Source organism: Crassostrea angulata, chromosome 10 (assembly GCF_025612915.1).
Source record: "Crassostrea angulata isolate pt1a10 chromosome 10, ASM2561291v2, whole genome shotgun sequence".
NCBI lineage: Eukaryota > Metazoa > Mollusca > Bivalvia > Ostreida > Ostreidae > Magallana > Magallana angulata.
In genome coordinates, this window is record NC_069120.1 from 25,490,833 (window position 1) to 25,509,126 (window position 18,294).

General features: G+C 33.9%; 1 protein-coding gene across 1 annotated transcript; it reads left to right on the forward strand.

The window, feature by feature from the left end:
- Nucleotides 1-287: 287 nt before the first annotated feature.
- Nucleotides 288-16,489, forward strand: LOC128168353 (RYamide receptor-like). Its single transcript, XM_052834598.1, has 3 exons — nt 288-1,783; nt 10,841-11,050; nt 14,604-16,489. The coding sequence occupies exons 1-3, from the start codon at nt 986-988 to the stop codon at nt 14,928-14,930; spliced, it is 1,335 nt and encodes a 444-aa protein (XP_052690558.1). The 5' UTR covers nt 288-985; the 3' UTR covers nt 14,931-16,489.
- The last annotated feature ends 1,805 nt before the right edge of the window (nt 16,490-18,294 follow it).

The following is an 18,294-nucleotide window of genomic DNA, read 5'->3' on the forward strand; positions in this document are numbered from 1 at the left end:
GTGAAGAAAATAAATCTGCTTACAATTTGCTTACAATACAATTTTTATCCAAATGTCCACACACTTATGATATGAGGAACAATTTAATTATTGTTAAGAAAAACCTGGAAGAATTTATACTTATCATATTTTCCGTGTAAACTGAAAACTATTAATCATATCAGAAAGTCGCACTCAAGTGGCCATGGTACATATATTACATATGTAGGAAATTTAATGTAAATATCGCCTCTAATTTCCGGCATGTGAACTTGACGTAACGGCGGCAGGCAACCCGGAGTTGAATAGTTTTGTCGTTATTATTTATGCAGGTGAATAGAAACATCTAAGAGGCTTTAGAAACTGTTGAGCATAATACATGTTAAAATAAACAAGAAACGGACATAAATCTATCGGAAGTCAAAACAACCATGTATACTTTGTCTCGTTGTGTTTAAGATAAATAGCCATTTTTTGATCAAAAAGTGAGCACGCTTGGTTGCTGATTATTGACAAGGCACCTCTCGCTCGGAAGCTTGGAAGTGGCTTACAACCTGAACAATGATAATAATTAGTATCGTTTACTCTCTGATGGATATATCACGCATTTAACTGCGGGGAGGAATGTCTGCTGGTGAGGATAGCATTCTCCTACAGGTCGGGCGAAACTGGTGGTCCAAAACCAAACTATGACGGCTTCATCCCACGTGATCGATAGAGCGCCTTAACCAGAGATTATAGCTTTGGGGTTTCAATGACAGTACTAAATTTTTTTTGCAGTCTCTTTTCTATTTGTGTATATTTTGGTCCATTAATTGTTAAATCAGAAGTTAAAGGATTACGTATTTTTCGAGAATTCTTTATTTATCACGGAGACTGTACGTCTCATTCCTTAGAGAGCGCTCGGAGACAAGACAGATGTATTTAGGGGAGGAATGAATTAAGCGCATAATGTGATATCCAGAAGAATTTAAGCTTGCTGCAAATTCAATTCTTACAGAGAAATATGGAATCGACTAATGGTGAAAACTTTACAGCAAATATTTTTTTTAATTTTACCTGTTTAAATGGAACTTTGAATATGTCAAAATTGTGTAACGATTCCGGAATCAACTCGTTTCCCTCAACGATTCATTCGGATGATGAAGATAAGTTATCCATAGATGCCTTAATAGGATTAATATTTCTGTATGCCATAACAACTTTTCTGTCCTTGGGTGGCAATATTTTGGTGGTATTGGTCTTTGTGAAAGGTCGACGTTCGAGAACAGACCTTAGACTCTTCCTAATCAACCTTGCAGCATCCGACTTAATTATGGCAGCCTTTTGTATGCCTTTCACCTTTGCTGACAGCATTATGGGCTACTGGGTGTTTACAGCCCCCTTGTGTCCAATTGTGTTATTTTTTCAAATTTTTTCCGTATGTGGAAGTGTATTTACTAATGTCGCAATTGGAATTGATAGGTTTATGGCGGTCTCATTTCCGTTGCATTCCAGAATTACGTACCGACGGGGAAAATACGTAATTGCATTGGTCTGGCTGTGCGCGTTTGCACTTTCGGCCGTGCAGTTTTTTATCGGACGGTCGTCCATCTACAAGGGCAAAGTCATTTGCAACGAGGAATGGCCCCACCCTAGTTCACGTCCACTGTACACTGTCTTTGTGATGATTTTGACCTACCTGTTTCCTTTACTTATTCTTCTACTTACATACACCGTAGTTGGAATAATGCTTTGGAAGCGGACGGCCCCGGGAAATAAACATTATGAAAGAGATAGACATCAACTTCGATCGAAAATTAAGGTATTTATCTCGGCAATAAGCACACACTATCAGAGCATATATACATGTAAAATGCATAGGCCAACACGAAAGGTATCAAAGTTCACCAACAACATTGCACTGTTCTTTAAAGATCATAGGTTCACCTATACATGTACATGGATAAAAAAAAACCCACAACTTCAGTCCGTTATTTATGTATTTTCCGTGATCATTTCATTTCCCCGGACACTTAATATTATGGTCATTTCGTGCGTGAGTATGTATCTCAGTAAAATAAAGAATGGCATGCCTCGCTCGAATTCGTTTGAAGTCCGGAGATGGAGGTTGTAGAACCTCACAACATCACAGTAGGACAGCAGGCATGTTGTATCTACAGCCAGATCTTGAACAAGATGTGTACTAGTATATGTGTAGAATGTCCATGAAGATATTTTCCTCCTCCACCCCCCCCCCCCCCTTTCTTTACCACTGCGATAAACTTTTTTCCAGGAGTTTTGACTCACAAAGGGTTTTTCCCTTTATTTTTAACCCGAACAATGCGCTGTTATCTCTACATGAGAAATTCTAAGAATTATAAAGGTTTATAACGAAAAACGGTGATGATTTCAAATAAAGTCGGACGCTCAAACCTTGCATTAACTATTAAATTGATAAATCTCTCACATTAGGCAATTTTTTATAGAAATAAAATAACCCATTATGCTTCCGAGAATTCCTGTTATATATGAAGCTTATGAAATTTATGTTATACGGTTCTTTTTTATTCAATGTAGAATTTGATAAATCACCTGCAAGTCTACCGAAGAAGGTCAAAAAGTGCAACATGAATTTAAAACTCAATTACAGAAATACTTTCCTAAGCGAACATTTTCATATTAGAATATTTCGCATTGATAAGTCAATCTCCTTGAATCATCAGTTTTTAAGCATATTCTTAGTACAAAAAATCAAGAAGTACATACAAAAATTAGAGGAAAAAATCGGCATGATGCCAATTTTGTTATCGTTTTCTCTGTAAGAAATGAATAGAGGTATGTTTTAATTAAGAAAGAACTAGGATATTAAAAACGATGTGCATTTCTCTTTTTGTATCCGAAACACTAACGTGAGCAGAACAAGTTCATATATTCCCCCAATAAACCTACTAAACGGTGCCCTACATACATTTCACTGCAACAGCAAGAGCAATATTCGCTCATTTTCAACAAAAATTTTATGTGCACTTTCGATTTCAGGCGTTGTCTTTGGTTTTGACACGTTAATATACCAATTTATTACTGAACGTGTTTTCAGTTTTTTTTTCCTGACGAAACCGACAGTACATAACGCGTCAGTAATCTCTTTGCGCTAAGAACGTCAAAATTCATTTCCGTCGACGAAATGCAATCCTATATTTGTTTAAGATCCTATTATATTTAGAGTGCTGTGAAGAAGACAATTGAAAGAATTAAGAATCTTGAAATTAGCAGTTTAAGGAGGTGTTCATTATTTGGTTACAAATAAACGATTGTAAAAACAACAGAAACTAAACCGAGACGTCGAAATCCTTCATATACATCCATTAATTTATATCATGCAAGTTTATAAAATTGATACACCGATTAAAGTCTCAGAATATTTATGATGAAATAAAACGACCAAAAAGATATAAATCTACTTACTCTTGACTGTACCTTAAATATATCGATACCAGAAAAAAATCTCCCAGAAAAAGATATATTTTGTGGCAGATTGAATACTTAGTAACCTTAATGAAATTGTCTTAAAAAACACATATGCCAGAAAAAATTTACATAAAAAAATGTTTGGAAAATAGGCTCAGTCAAAGTGCAAGATAGTTTACTTAAGTACTTCCGACAATACTTGAGATCTGATAAATTAAAATGTACTTAATGTGTATCGTTAAGATGTTTTTGATGAAACGTTTTATTGGCTTGTTTAACCAAAATCTAGTACAGTGAAAAAAACCCTGAATGAGCAATGGCGAAAACTCAAATGATAAGTAGAACAAGGTGGATTGAAGCGAAACATTTGATTAAGTTTTTATTACAAATAGCCTTTTCAAGTACAAGTAGACAAGTACTGTAGTAATTGATGAAATAAAGGCAGTTTTTTTCTTTATTAGCACTCTTTAATCTAAGTTGCAGAGATTGAATGGACAAACGCTGATCAAGTTGTGATAAAAATAAAACTAATACTAGTATCAGAATTATGTGATGATTTGTCATAAGTTTTAAAAAAATAGTTCGATAGCAAATGTTTGCGCAAATAGTTAGACCAAAAAATTGATATACATCTCCACCCCTTGTTCCATCAAAGAAAGAAAAACTCGGTTTGCAGTCAATATCGGATATTAAAGAACAAAGGTGTTAAAGTTCAATTCTGTTCCCGCAGAAAATTGCAAGCGAGTTAAAAGAGTAATTGTAGTATTTGCAAAAGTTATAAAGCAACATCAATAGATAACATGTTTTGTTAATTTCATATTTTCTGGCCAAAGGCTTTTTTTTATTTCTAGAAACGTAGAAATATTTTTTTTTAAATCGGCCCATGTTGCGATGCTTTGATGGCCAATATTAATGAAAGTACAAATTTACATATTTGTCGATTGATAAGGCTTGATTGAGGGACATTCTTTGTGTTCTATTGAATTCAAAGCAGAAAAAAATGTGTTTGACATTTCTCCACCGATGTTGCAAATGCATTTGGGCTTTTACTTTGAGCATATAGATGTGCGATTAATTTTTGTTTTTGTCTTAATAGCCCATTTCAACGACTTTAATGTGAAACACAACTAATTCAGTTGATGCAAATATGATAGACGCGGAGTTTACTGTTAAGGTAGCAAAAAATTTAAACTTACATAGTGTGCGAAAATGTTTAAGATCTATTCAAGTTTACATTGATTCTGATACAATATTCTATTATAAACATCATTTCATTTGTTATTTTAGAGGTCTTTTATCTTTTCTAAAATTTCATTTTTTCGGCAGGAAAAAGTCTTTTGCCATCGTATGTATCTTATGATACTTAATCAGTGGGCATGGTGCTTAATCCTATATAAAGGTATCTTCATGAATCTGAACAAAACGCATATTGCTGGTAAATTGACGATCAATCAATCAGTGAAGAGAGCAAGCTAAATCAAATTGTTTAATTAAAGTATGAAGAAAGTTTTTGGGATGTTGACATGTCATCGAATTAAACGATCGAGAATTAGTATAATTCTCTTGAACTTATCAGTAATTAGTGTGCGGGTGTGAACTGACTAGTATACTGTATAATTAATCCTATAAATGTATCTACTTCAGGAGCATGTATAAGTACATAATAATTTTCCCCGGAATAACCAGTATTTGCAGCGAAATTAAAGTAATACACAAGCAGCAGTGAATGTCAATAACACTGATTGTCTTGTCACAGTCTGCTTATCATTATAGTACGCTTGCTTTCCAAAACCTCTATCAGGAATTGGACAGTTCCCAAAACTCTAGAACACCAAACGTGTAAGTATCCATTGCTCACTGGTGATAGAATCGCGATAGAGAGAGACGTGTCGTTGTAATTTTGCCGTGTTGCAGTCAGATTAAGACTGTTTCTGGTAGTTTCTCTGCTGTGTGAAATATATAGTGACAGAGAATGAAGCTTATCGCCTATATAAGATGTACGTCGAGCAAGAACACGACAAAATGTGTCCCGCAGTCCTTCGTACTAGTATACAAGCTTTATGATAATACATTTTTCCCGATTCTTCTTTTTCAAAATTGCTTTTTTCCCGATTTTTCTTTTAATTATTGCTTATTTTCATTTGAGTTCTTAAAGATTGCTATAAATTCAAGAACAAACTCATTTTTTCTTCTTCTCTTAAATCAATCACCATCAATTTCTTTTTCTGTTTTCAGGTAAGGTTTTAAATATTGAAACTTACCAGTTAATTTGCATTTTGCAACATTAATTTCACATTAGAGGTTTGATAGAAAATTGCAAAAAGGTTGAGCAATTTGATTCCAATAGTTGGTTGTCGATATAAACAAGGACTTGTTTTGTTTTCATTTTATTTGGGGGTAGTTGTTAGTTTTTTAACACAAAGGCTTTTGGGTGGAGGCTGCGTAGCATTAATTTAGCTTCACTTCCATTTGTTACCCGCTCCCATAAAAGTTGGGGGGGGGGGGGGTAACCCAATGATAAATCAATATTTAATATGTGAATTGAAGAAAAATGTCCGCTGCTAGAAAAGGTGGGGTTAGGGCCAGCCCCCCCCCCCCCCCCCCACCTCCTCCTCCCCCTTGCATGAAACCAAAAATTTTTCTAAAATAAGATCCCTTGGCATAGTAGATACCGTCACGACAAGATCCTTCTTACATATTTCAGGAAATGGTGGAGTCATTTTGAGCTATGAGCAAGCAAGCTTGAGTAGGGCGTAAAGTGATGTAAAATGTCACCTCCAAATGCATATACTTTATTGGTTGATATTGATGAATACATTTCATAATCAATGCATGTTTTTTTACATGATACAGCTTACTTTACAATATCCAGATCAGCTTCTCGTCTGATAAAGATATGGATTTGATGGGCGATATACATTGTGGAAAACCTCATTTCGGAACTCTTTTTTTTATTTGGAACACAATTTTTTTGATTAATACATGTGCTATATTTTTTAATCATTTGATCGAAGTGAAAATTAAAACTTTACTGACTGGAAAACTGATTCAATTTTATTCGTAGTATTAGCTGGTACTTACGTACCGAGAAAACCTTGAAAAAGACTTTAACTATTTTTGTTAATTCTATCAATAACCAATTTGTTCCCTCCATTTTTTTATTAATATTTTTCATAGTAACATACATTGTATATAATATCTAATTTCAATTTGATATCAATGAGGGTTTCTTTAATGGTAAACTTGGTATCATATGGTTGTTTTTTGAGCAAATGTAATGAGTGTGATGACGACATATGCTTTATCGGTATAATGGGTGCCCTTTTCTCTATCACACAGGGTAAACCTGTATCAACCCAAAACATCAATATCAGCCCACTGATATTTCCTGCCTCGGGTTGATAAAAGGTTTTTATTAAAATTTATTGATATTCCCCTTGTATAGGGTACTGTTGCTGATGTATCCTTCAGCATCACTTAAATATAAGATCAGAGCAAATGTTCCTCAGGGATTTGTAATGATAACCTTAAGGCTCTCCACACCAATATTGTAAGATTGATTGTAACAAGACATGGTTCTTGACGACGCCTAATTACACACAGAATGCTACAATTAATATATATATTTTTTTACAATCGGAAACTATTCCTGGGTTTTTTTTTCCCACTGTTATCTTTTAACGAAGCTTCATGGCATTCTTTCCTGTCGATTTACTTTTTTTTTGTGTTATTTTATTTATTTTTTTTCCCTCCCTCCTCGTAATTTCTTAAGTTTCCAATTATCAAATTGTGGGTACGCTTTCTCACCCATTTTCTCACCTGTTGTGTGATTGCTTTTCACAATTCCACAAATAACGCAGCTGTGATAATTTGGGAGATTTCTGAAGTACCAACCAAGAAGTTGCTCTATATCATTGGATCTGGTGCTTTCCAATCAGTCAAACTTGTGTGCTTATTTTCTTTCACTCTATTAAACCAACGTCAGAATGATATGATAGCCCTACTCTTTCTGGTCTATTTTAAAGTCATTAGTCAAATTATGACGTGCCAAAGAGAATTTTAGTGCTCTCTTGAATGCATCGAATAACCCTAAAGAAAGAACTCAATTGATTGTTTGGTTAGAATCAATGATTTTTTTATTCTCTCAATGTCAGAAGTTCTCAGAGAGTTACTGTCAGAATTCTTTTCGATTTGTCATCTGGTTGAAAAATGGTCTCTCATTAAAATGATGTATAAACTGAATCTAAGCTTCGATTGCAACGTTATCAAAAGATTTACACGAAGAGATGGAGAGCAATCTACGAGTGTCTCTTATGATACAGGATGGATATTCAGGGTTACCATTTTCCAATTTAAAATCTTCAGCAGAACTATAGTAAAGGGCAAAAAAAAATCCGGATTTTAATTTAAGTCGTTTTATTTTTCAATTTAAAACAATATCATCATTTTGAAACAAATGAATATAGAACCACTGAGTTCAAAATGCATAATGTTAATTATCACTCAGAGACCCCCGTGTCGCTCTATTCACTGAGTGATGCGTCGTTGCATACTGTCTATCATACTGTCTATATAGTTCTGATCCAGACCCATCCACGTTTCCATGTTTATTATATTTTCACATCCATCAAATTTTATCGAGTTAACTTCTTGATCTATTTAAACGGCTACATTCTTCGCAGTCTTTGACCATCGATGCTAGAATGCTGTCCTAATCTAACGTTCGAGATTCATTGCTGTAGACCAGATTTGATAAGCAATAGCATTGTTTTGCGAATATGACTGATATCAAAGTGCTTTTCGACTACAAATATTTGTAGATTATTAATTATAACATGTAAGACCTCATTTTTCAATTATGTATTATAGTGTGTTTTCATGAATTTGTTGTTGGTTTCCAACTACATATATTCGCAACCAACAAGTACTTGCAAACGAACAGAAGTCGTCGTTTTAATTTTGTTTGCGAATGGGAAAAGATTTCCAGCATAAGTATACTTTTTGTGTCGCAAAGCAGTTTTGTTAACAAGTATATATTTTGTTTGGCATAGAGAATAAGAATACTCCAGATAACACTAGTTGTTCTAATATGATAAATTAATCATGCCGGAAGAACCAGAGATCTTTAATAAATATGTTTGCTAAAGCTGATTTTTATTTATCATTATACATAATTCTGAATTTCAGTCGATAATATAAATAAATAGTTCCTCTTAAAGTTAAGACCGAGAAGGAATAAACAACCACATATGTGAACATTTTTAAAATTATCGGATTTGGTTTTTTTTCTTGGAATCTTTTTTAATTAAATAGTTTTCTAAACAGCAACTTCTTTGAAATCCAGTTAAAGGTTTAAAAAAATAATATAATCAAACACTTTATCTTATCGAAGTGAAATAGGGCAATTAATGCCTGCTAAATTTAAAATACTGTATGCGTGTCCGAATTTCGAAGAAAACATGCATGCAAAGAGGGCATAAAAGATTGAAAAAATGTCGTCATGCCACGCAAGATATATTAAACACATGGACAGAACAGAACTTCTGGTATTAACCTGGAAATAGTGAAAATTGAGAGGCATGGCATAACACTGAATGATGCGTTGACTGTTTAAATACACTTACTGAATATATAAAGTGAATCGGTATGCCCAGAATTTGTATACGCTTACAATTTTTTTTTATTTCAGATGTGATTTGCCTAGAATAATTGAAAGCAAGATCTTTTTAAGGATGTAACAATGTGATATGAATAACATGAATTGTTAACAACGTAAAGCTCTTTTGAAAATATCTGTGTGTAACAACCCCCCCCCCCCCCCCCCCAACCTTTTTTTTTCGCTTAATCGTCTCCATGATACCGCATCCAATACATAATTCAGTCCCGCAATGTAAATTAATTTCTAACCATATTCATGTCTTTGAATCCGACACGCTATTGCCACTGGGGAAAAGCCGCTAGAATTCTTTGTCTTGACACTTGGAATAAATAGAACGACTCGGCTACACTATCCCAGAAGATATTATTTAGAAGGGTTTCAAATGATGAAGTCTGTCTGTGCTCCTGAAAATGTCCACAGAACGGAAAACTATTAATCAAATTGACTACATAAATCATATCGAATGGCCTTGATTAATTGATTTAATGTCACTTCTTTACTTGCGTGTCTCAGCAAGGATGGTCATGTTATACATGATGTCTTCTCACTTAGACATGTATGGTTTTGTATGTAAATGTAATATACACATATATATATAATATGATGGGTTTGATATGTGGTTATAGTTATTGCAAATTCTTAAATTATTAATGGGAAACGTGTATTTTAAAACAAAGAGTGTGTATACAACCTTTGATTGCAAAGTTTCGTCATATTTTTGCAATGAAAATTCTGGCCTAGGAAACTTTTAGAATCTGTTCTGAAACAAACAGTTAGCTGCTTATTCTATTTGCCGAAACACGAGTAGGTTATTTAGATATAGCAAAGAATCCCAAATAAAATCGCAATATTATAGATATATTGTATGGTTAATCTAAAAGATATCAACATTAGTCGCAGGTTTTTTTTTTCAATTCTCAAATATCAAAGGCCAAGAGCTTTTCTGTACTGCGGAAAGATAAGACAATTTGTTCAAGGTTTTTTGCCTTTTTTTATAGACAGATTCGATTGTTTTCGATAATCATTATAATCTTGCTTAATAATATCTATCCGAAATTTTCGTGTGTCACTTAGCAAAGGAAACGGCAATGAAAATATCTAAGATTGTAGATTTAATGACACACGCGCTAACATCCGTTCAACACTAAAATTAAAGTTTGTTCTTTGATTAAAGATTAAACGGTTTAATGTAAATTGGATTCTTTTAACATCATTCGAAATTATCTGGATAAAAGATAAAACAGTTGATGTTGGCAAAGGCTTTATCAATTGAAAGCCTGAATTACTACTGCATTTCACGTTTTACGATACACTGTTAACAATTGAAACATTAACGCAGTTCAGGGAGAAACTTTGTCCTAAATAAATGTTCTGCATCAAATTACATCTTAAATTCAACAATCAGACATTTAAGTTGTTCGTACCGAACTTTGGGAATTGTGACGTCAACATTTGCAGCTACAACATAAAAATAAACCTATTGCATCAAAACAAATCAAGAAACATTTTTGTTTGAACACATAAGAACGATATTCAAAGCTAAAACATATCGAAATAAACAACATAAAACAACGAGTAGATGAATGGATAACAGAATTACGAACCGAATTGATCGGACATTAGTTGCAGCATTCATTATATACATGTTGAAATTTTGAAGTTTTGTTTACAAACAAACAATTTTGCAGTGTACTTGATGCTCTTTAGCTCCTGTTTTTGCATGGTTACCGATTTTCTTTCCTCTCATTTCAGGTCGTCAAAATGTTAGTCATTGTCGTTGTGATGTTTGGAATCTGTTGGTTGCCTCTCCACTTGTTCAATCTCATGGGAGACTTTACCGAAGTTTTTAAAGATGTTCCACACCAACAAAAACTCGCCCTTTTTCTGGGCGCCCATTGGTTAGCCATGAGCAACAGCTTTGCAAACCCAATCATATATGGATTTACCAATGAAACATTCAGGGTATGAAAATAACACTTCAGCAGATTTTCACATTGCAAATATGTTTCACATATTTGCTGTGATTTAAGCTTAATCCATACGGTATAAATTCATATATTGACTGAATGAATGGATTGCTTCTGCATGCAACTGCATGCAACTTTTTTTAAAAAAAAAAAAATCATTTTAGTCTACGAATAACGAGTAAGCGCTTAAAAATAAAATATCTCAAAAAATACAGACTAAACATTTCACTTCTATTTAGATTTTCTCGCGAAATGTGCAGGTTTTTGATCCGTTAACATTAGGAAACAGTACTATCAGTAGTAACGAGGTCTTCTTGACCATCCCTGACCTATTTTTCCAAATGACATCCATTATGGTTGATAACGATCGTCAAGATGAGATTGTTAAACTACATTCCTCTTCTATCTCTGTTTCAAAAGCAATGAGTAGATGACTGTAGTAATTATTTATTATGTAACAGGTCATAAATCCTTACCGTACATAAATGCAATACAGGTCAAAGACAAACAGTCATGGTGATGTATGTTAAACAATACATATGTATTCTGTTCTGTACGACTGTTTTATGAAATGTGTTATTTATTGTTGAAACAATGCACAAGGGGAGATTGAAACTTGGGAGGAGGGGGTGGGTGTTTGAAAATAGTTTTTCTGACAAAACAGGTGTTATGAATGAAAACATCATCGATAAGATTTTGTTTGACTTTATGCAGTGGGTTCTTTTGAACATAGTATTGGGATTAGGCATCTTTATGCGCAGTATTTTTAGTGTTGTTGTGTAGATAAAGATTTATTAGCTTACCAAACTCCTCAAATATGCTTAAGAAATCGCGAAAAAAACCATATCTTTATTGCTATAAGAAATCGCCATATCGACATTAAATCTGATTCGTGCACATCTAGCAGCACAGCACCTAAGACAAAGTATTAATATTGTTATCAAGTTCATCAGAGTTTGCTTTATTGAAGCGCTATATCCCGTTTCGCCACTTCTGGCTCCGTTATAAACAGTTATCCACTAACAGCATTGTACCGTTATCTGTGAGGTAATAAAAGAAGATTCATACCAAACAACATTTAACCCTCCCATTTCAGAATTAAAAGAATTAACTTGAAAAGTATCGATGCAAAAATCAAATAGGTTGCAGTTGGTTTCCTCCTAAGCCGAAAATGCATATGCACTTGAAAAGATAAAGAAAAATGGCTAGATGGAAGACCGATTTGTAATTATTCGTTAATTCTAAGTACATTATACCGAAAGAAATTATGTTTTCGTCACTTTTAAACAAACATGCATATTAAATGGTTGCGTTGAAAAGAGAAATCGTAAGAATGAGGAAGTAAAATGTGCTGAAAATATTTGATTGAGAAAAACGTGCATTTTTTTTTCGTGAAAATCAATTCATCGACTAAAACTGGCTCACGTTCATTTTACAGAATGAAAGACGTATTATATTCTTAAAATGATAAAAAAATTAATATGCGAACACATATTTCATATCTTATCCATGCATCTTAATACCCTTGGATATTAGTACATGTACAGGTACATGTGTGATATTTCTACGTATGTCGTACGTATATCATCCATCAACTTTTTCGTATATATCTTCAGATATTTTCTGTATATACTAATGCTTTTCTGCATATATGTAACTGCGGATTACATTTTGTATTAAAATTAGCAAGCCAACGTTATGACCTAGTCAAAATATGGACTAGTGTTAAATTTAAAATGTGTACTGGCTCTTCCGTAAATGTGTATCATGCCATAGATTTTTCGATTGTTTCATCTTAATGACTAAAAAGAAAGAAAGAAAAAGAAATAAGGTAATAAATAGTTTGCAAGAAAAATAATTACACATTTTTGTGTATTTTTATGCAAGATCCGCTATCTTATGTCTATGGAATATCAAAGAAAACACCTTATCGAAAATTATCGAAACGCACAGTCTCGCCAGCATACACAATAGCTGTTATACAGGCATTCCTATTGAGTCATGGAAAAATATACAAATCCTGACAAATTCAGAAAGTTGTGATAAAGAAGTAAAGGCGATAAACGCACGATACGGATATCTTTGGAACTGCAGTTGATATATCCATCAACAGTATTGCTAAGTGTACGTGACTACACGGTAATCCAAACTCTCTGTTTTCCTAGAGACATCAATATTAACAATTTCACGTGCACTGTTGTATATAGAAAACACGGGGAAATGGATTTGTTGTTTTGGTTTGTTGTGTTGTTATTTTCCCATGCTTATAGAAGACAATGGAACTCCTTCGTATCAGCATGCGTGTGTATTTTGTACACAGTGCAAGTGTTTTCTGCAAGCTAAACGTACATTAGTTACATGTTAAATTGATTATGATATATGTCATCGTAAATAAGGCTCGTCTCAGAGATAATCACTTGCAACTGGGTATAAGAAATTTGGATAGTGTAATAATCGCGTCTTTTATGTCATTTGAGATAGACGACCTGCATAAATATTGTATAAGACGTCTACATTCATTTGATATATCGCGCACAGTTATGTTCCTGGCGCCATAGAAATTCAGTTCTGTCATTAATATCAATATTTTAATTGCTCTCTAAATGTACACCATTTTGATTTATTATTCAACAAGGCTATAATTCTCGAAGTTTTGCATTAAGCTAGAAAGACTTCCAGTGATCTATCGTTGGCGTAAGGATGGTGATGTTTGTTGAAAAAAAAAGTCCAAGTTACCATTAGTACATGTATCGTTTCTCAACTGCTAATGGGTTTCGTCTTTTATTCAGACTAGTTCTATTGAACCGACCCACTGTCGCAGTAGTCATAGGATGATGCATCTGCCGTATACATACCGCACTTCTATGATGCTGTATTATATAAATAGTGCCTGTTTGGGAGGGTAACAGTTGAAATTGACACCCCGAGAAAACCATTGTCAACCGACGCGAAGCGGAGGTTGACAATGGTTTTCTCGGGGTGTCAATTTCAACTGTTATCCTCCCAAAACAGGCACTATTTATTTTGTTATACTGAATGTCTTTTTTAAAAATTTTAAGAAAATTTTACTGCTTTTATATAGGAATAACATGAATTCTACAGCGAACCGTACGCGCATAATTTTCGCGCATGTAACATTTTTTAATGTTACCCGTTGCCAAGTGCGTTGCTAACGCTGAGGGTAATAGTAAATATTATTAACTGCGTCTTAACCAATCAGATTTCAGTATTTAACATGAAAGTATAACAAACAATGTTATTTTCGCCCAGTGTTATTTTCCCCCTTCAACATTTGCATTCGGTTTTGCTCCGTCTTAAATTCGCTAAGATATGCTTGTGTACTAAAGAGATAACTTGGAACATTGGAATTCGCCCACTGACAAAGAGGGCGAAAGGGCCGGCGAAAAAAACGGGGGCGAAAATTTCCCTGTATACAATAATCCGCAAAGAAAAAAATTCTTTGAAGAAGTTAAATGATTTTGTACATAACAAATCATCATATCGTAATCATACTTCTTTCAAAAATATTCTTTTATTTCATTTTCCAGGCAGATTTAGTTGTGCTTATGCACAACTGGTTTCCATGGAGTCATTGCCTTCGGAACTTGATGATTCGAACCTACAGCCTTTCAACATATGACAGTGTCATCTACCGACGGACCACCATGCTCAACAGACAAACCTCATTTAACAACAATTCGTGTTCCAGTAAATCTCTCAAAGCAACAACGACGCTTAACGGAAGTGCCAGGCCAATGAGAAAACTCCATCGTGTTGGAACAGAGGTGCGAACGAATAAATCCAATATTCCTGTCAGAAAGTTTAGTTCAATTCAATACAAACACAGACTACCATCATCCGATGAACAACCATGACACCTGATTTTTTTCTGTTAATTTATTTTTCTATTAATATCAAAAATTGATATAATGTGAATATTGATGAAAGATGTTTTGGGGTTGTTTTTTTTAAACAAATATGTGATTTCTTAAATTTGTTTGTTAGATTGCAATGAGCAACTTTAAAACAATTAGAGTTTTATGATTCTATATAAAGATTCAATCTGATGTTGCAGAATTATATGCACTGACTGAGTAGCACTGGTAAGATCAGGTAGCTGTTCTGTCGTCATAGGGTGTTAGCAAACAGGAAGCAGATGACGGATCGTGATAAATCTCCAGCATACCTCTCCCCTTGCAGCATGAGCATACAGGGATACCCTGTTTTCCTTGTCGTCACGCGAGAACACACTTGACAGATCGTTCTCTGTAAAAGTTGTTGTAAATTTTTTCCGCTGAATAAGTACTATTTGTTAACCCGACATTTTTATTTGAAATCTATAATTACTTTAGTGTTTACTTCTTAAGAATTAACGAGGCCGGGTCTAATTTTTTCTGCCCTAGATTTTTGAATGAAATTTTTAACAAGAATTTCTACTGATATAATTATTATTTTAAGTTTAAAAAAATAAGACATTTACCACACCGTTTGTTTAAGGGGTCATCTCAAAGTTTGTTGATTTTTAACATAGGACTCTATGGGATTTTGCTTGAAATGTACCAAATTTGCACATTTTTTAAACTTCTGCCCTAGGGATTTCTTTTTCTGTTCTACAAATAAAAGTTATTGCTGAAAGGCATCAAATTGTCAAATAAAAAAAACATTCTACCTCCTGGTTTGTTCCAGGGGTCTTATCAAAGTTATTTTTTGTACGCCCAATTTCCCAGTTTGTCAGATAATGGCTATTTTTTATTTGACAAAGACGGAAATGGTGACCTTTATTGTATTATTAAAACATTAAGACATATTTCGGTAATAAATAAATATATAACATCACATATTAAGGGTAAATGATATGAAATACATGGTTAATGTCTTGAAATAAATAAATTTAGCGATATTTAGGCGGGTTAAGAAAACGTGACAGAGGGTTAGGCTTGCTGAACCCTCTTCACGTTTTCGACCCGAGCCCAAATATAGCTTATACTTCGAGACATTTATGTTTATTCCACAATATAATATCAATTTTACACATCAAACGAGTTATTTTCAACAAATTTCGCTGAATATCTGCAGTTGAAACTATCACGCCATGGCGTCAACAAAGCAAAAAGATGACGTCACAATACAAATGAAACGCTGCGCGAAAGCGTGCGTACTCGTTCTGTACTCGGCCTCGTTTAGAGCTATTCATTGCGTCAGAATATGAAGAAGACAAATTTTGACATTTAGAAGACAAAACATGAAAAATGTTCACGTACTAGAATTGTATTTCCAAACCTTTTCCAGATATTTATGCATATACAAGACGGATACCGGTACATTTTTGATTAATTGAAAACTTCCTTGGTGTTATCATACAGTCTTAACGTTATGCAATTTGTTGACTGTTAATTTTCAGTTGTTGAGTTCTTATCCAATAAAGTTCCTTTCAAAGAAAATATAAAATTTAAGTTACTTTTAATTCATTTACTGCGATTGAATGATGGATTGTGCGGCAGACCAGTTGTGAAAATAAATATATCTTCAATGTATTGAGTACAGCGGTTTGGATTTTTAAAATTATTAGTGTCCTTTACAAAATTCAAATTCAGATCCTTGAGAATCAAGTGAATAACAAGAATGTGAAACCTACCCCCCCCCCCCCCCCCCCCCGCTTTACTTTTTGATGACTGGTGCAAGATGCCTAGAAACTAAATTGCAATCTCACAAAACGTTAGATTTAGAGCTATTGGCAAATAGACTCTGTGGTTGTAACGTTTGAGGCAAACGTGTCAAAATAAAATGTCTGCTTATAATGTATTTTAACACTCTTCTCGTAAATTGGTATAGATTTTTGTAACATTAGATTTTTAAGTGCAGACATTCTCAGTGCTATTAAACTGAACCGCTTAATGTTTATTCAGACTGTAGGGATTCCGGTAACACAATAGTTGCGTTTATGGAACCTTTTGAAATAGTACCCTATATAAACTATTTATACACAGCAGTGTTACCTTTTTTGAATTAGCGAATACGCTAAATTAGATTTCACAAAACTAGCATAAAACGATATTTTTTTATTTTTTGCATTTTCTAAATCCTTTAACTAAATTTGATTTGAAATAAAATCAATAATATACTGTATCATTTTACTTATATGACCATTGCATAACTTTATTGACTTTTTAAAAATTCATTTATTTTCAGTCAACACAACATCATTCCCCTTCGCTTCTTATAAAACGGGCCACTTAATTCGCGCATTACGAGATTAGGAGCGCTGACCGATGATACATTTTGCGAGAAACAAAACGTGTGGTCTGCTTTCTTTGGCTCTAGGATGCAAATGCAACACATTTCTAACTTGACACAGCATCCACGTGTTTTCTTTATAAAGATGATACAGATAAATCCAAACACATACAGCAGACACTTCCCATGCGTCATTGTCAGTTGTTCTTTTGATTGGAAATTTACTTATATCTCAGTCTTTAATCGCATTCGCCCTCCGCCCTGCACACTTAGCCAATATTGAGAAACTTTTCTCAGTGTCAATGGAAAAAATATATATATACTTGATATTTATCGATCCCTCGGTCTAATTTCTTTGCTTTAAATATAAACTTGATATCATACATGTAAGTACTTGACATAATTATGTGAATGTGTGAGAACGTTTCTACTTATCATTTAAAGATTATACAAAAAATTCTAACATCGTTAAACAGTGATGAAACAGAACGGTGGTTTTGTACGATGAGCGTGCCATGCAAGTGGATTTTTAATAAATATCCTGTTCCTTGGAATCACAATGCTTACGCACAAGACTCGTCAATTATCATTAGGCCAACCTTTTGTTCAGGTGTGAGATATTGACTCTTGCATACACTGTCAACATCGAGATTGATTAATATGTAACCAATTAGGCTGATATTGGAAATAGAGGTTTGTAAAACCAAGTAAATACTAGTATTCACAAAGATGTATACAGATTAATACAGAGACATTCTGAGTGAGAGGCAATTTTAGGCAGCTATGCTAGTTGCGCGAAACTTGTCTGTATGCATGCGAATAATTCTTGAGCGTAATTTATAATTATTTGGAATGATTATAAATATTCTGATCAGTATATTGAGTACAACTCACTAGAGTACAATACATGATCCCTATTTCTCTTGACAACGCTCTGCCAGGCGTTGTAATGCGCAGTAGGCACATTGCAATCATCTTATGAAGTATAGGCTCACTGGAAACTGT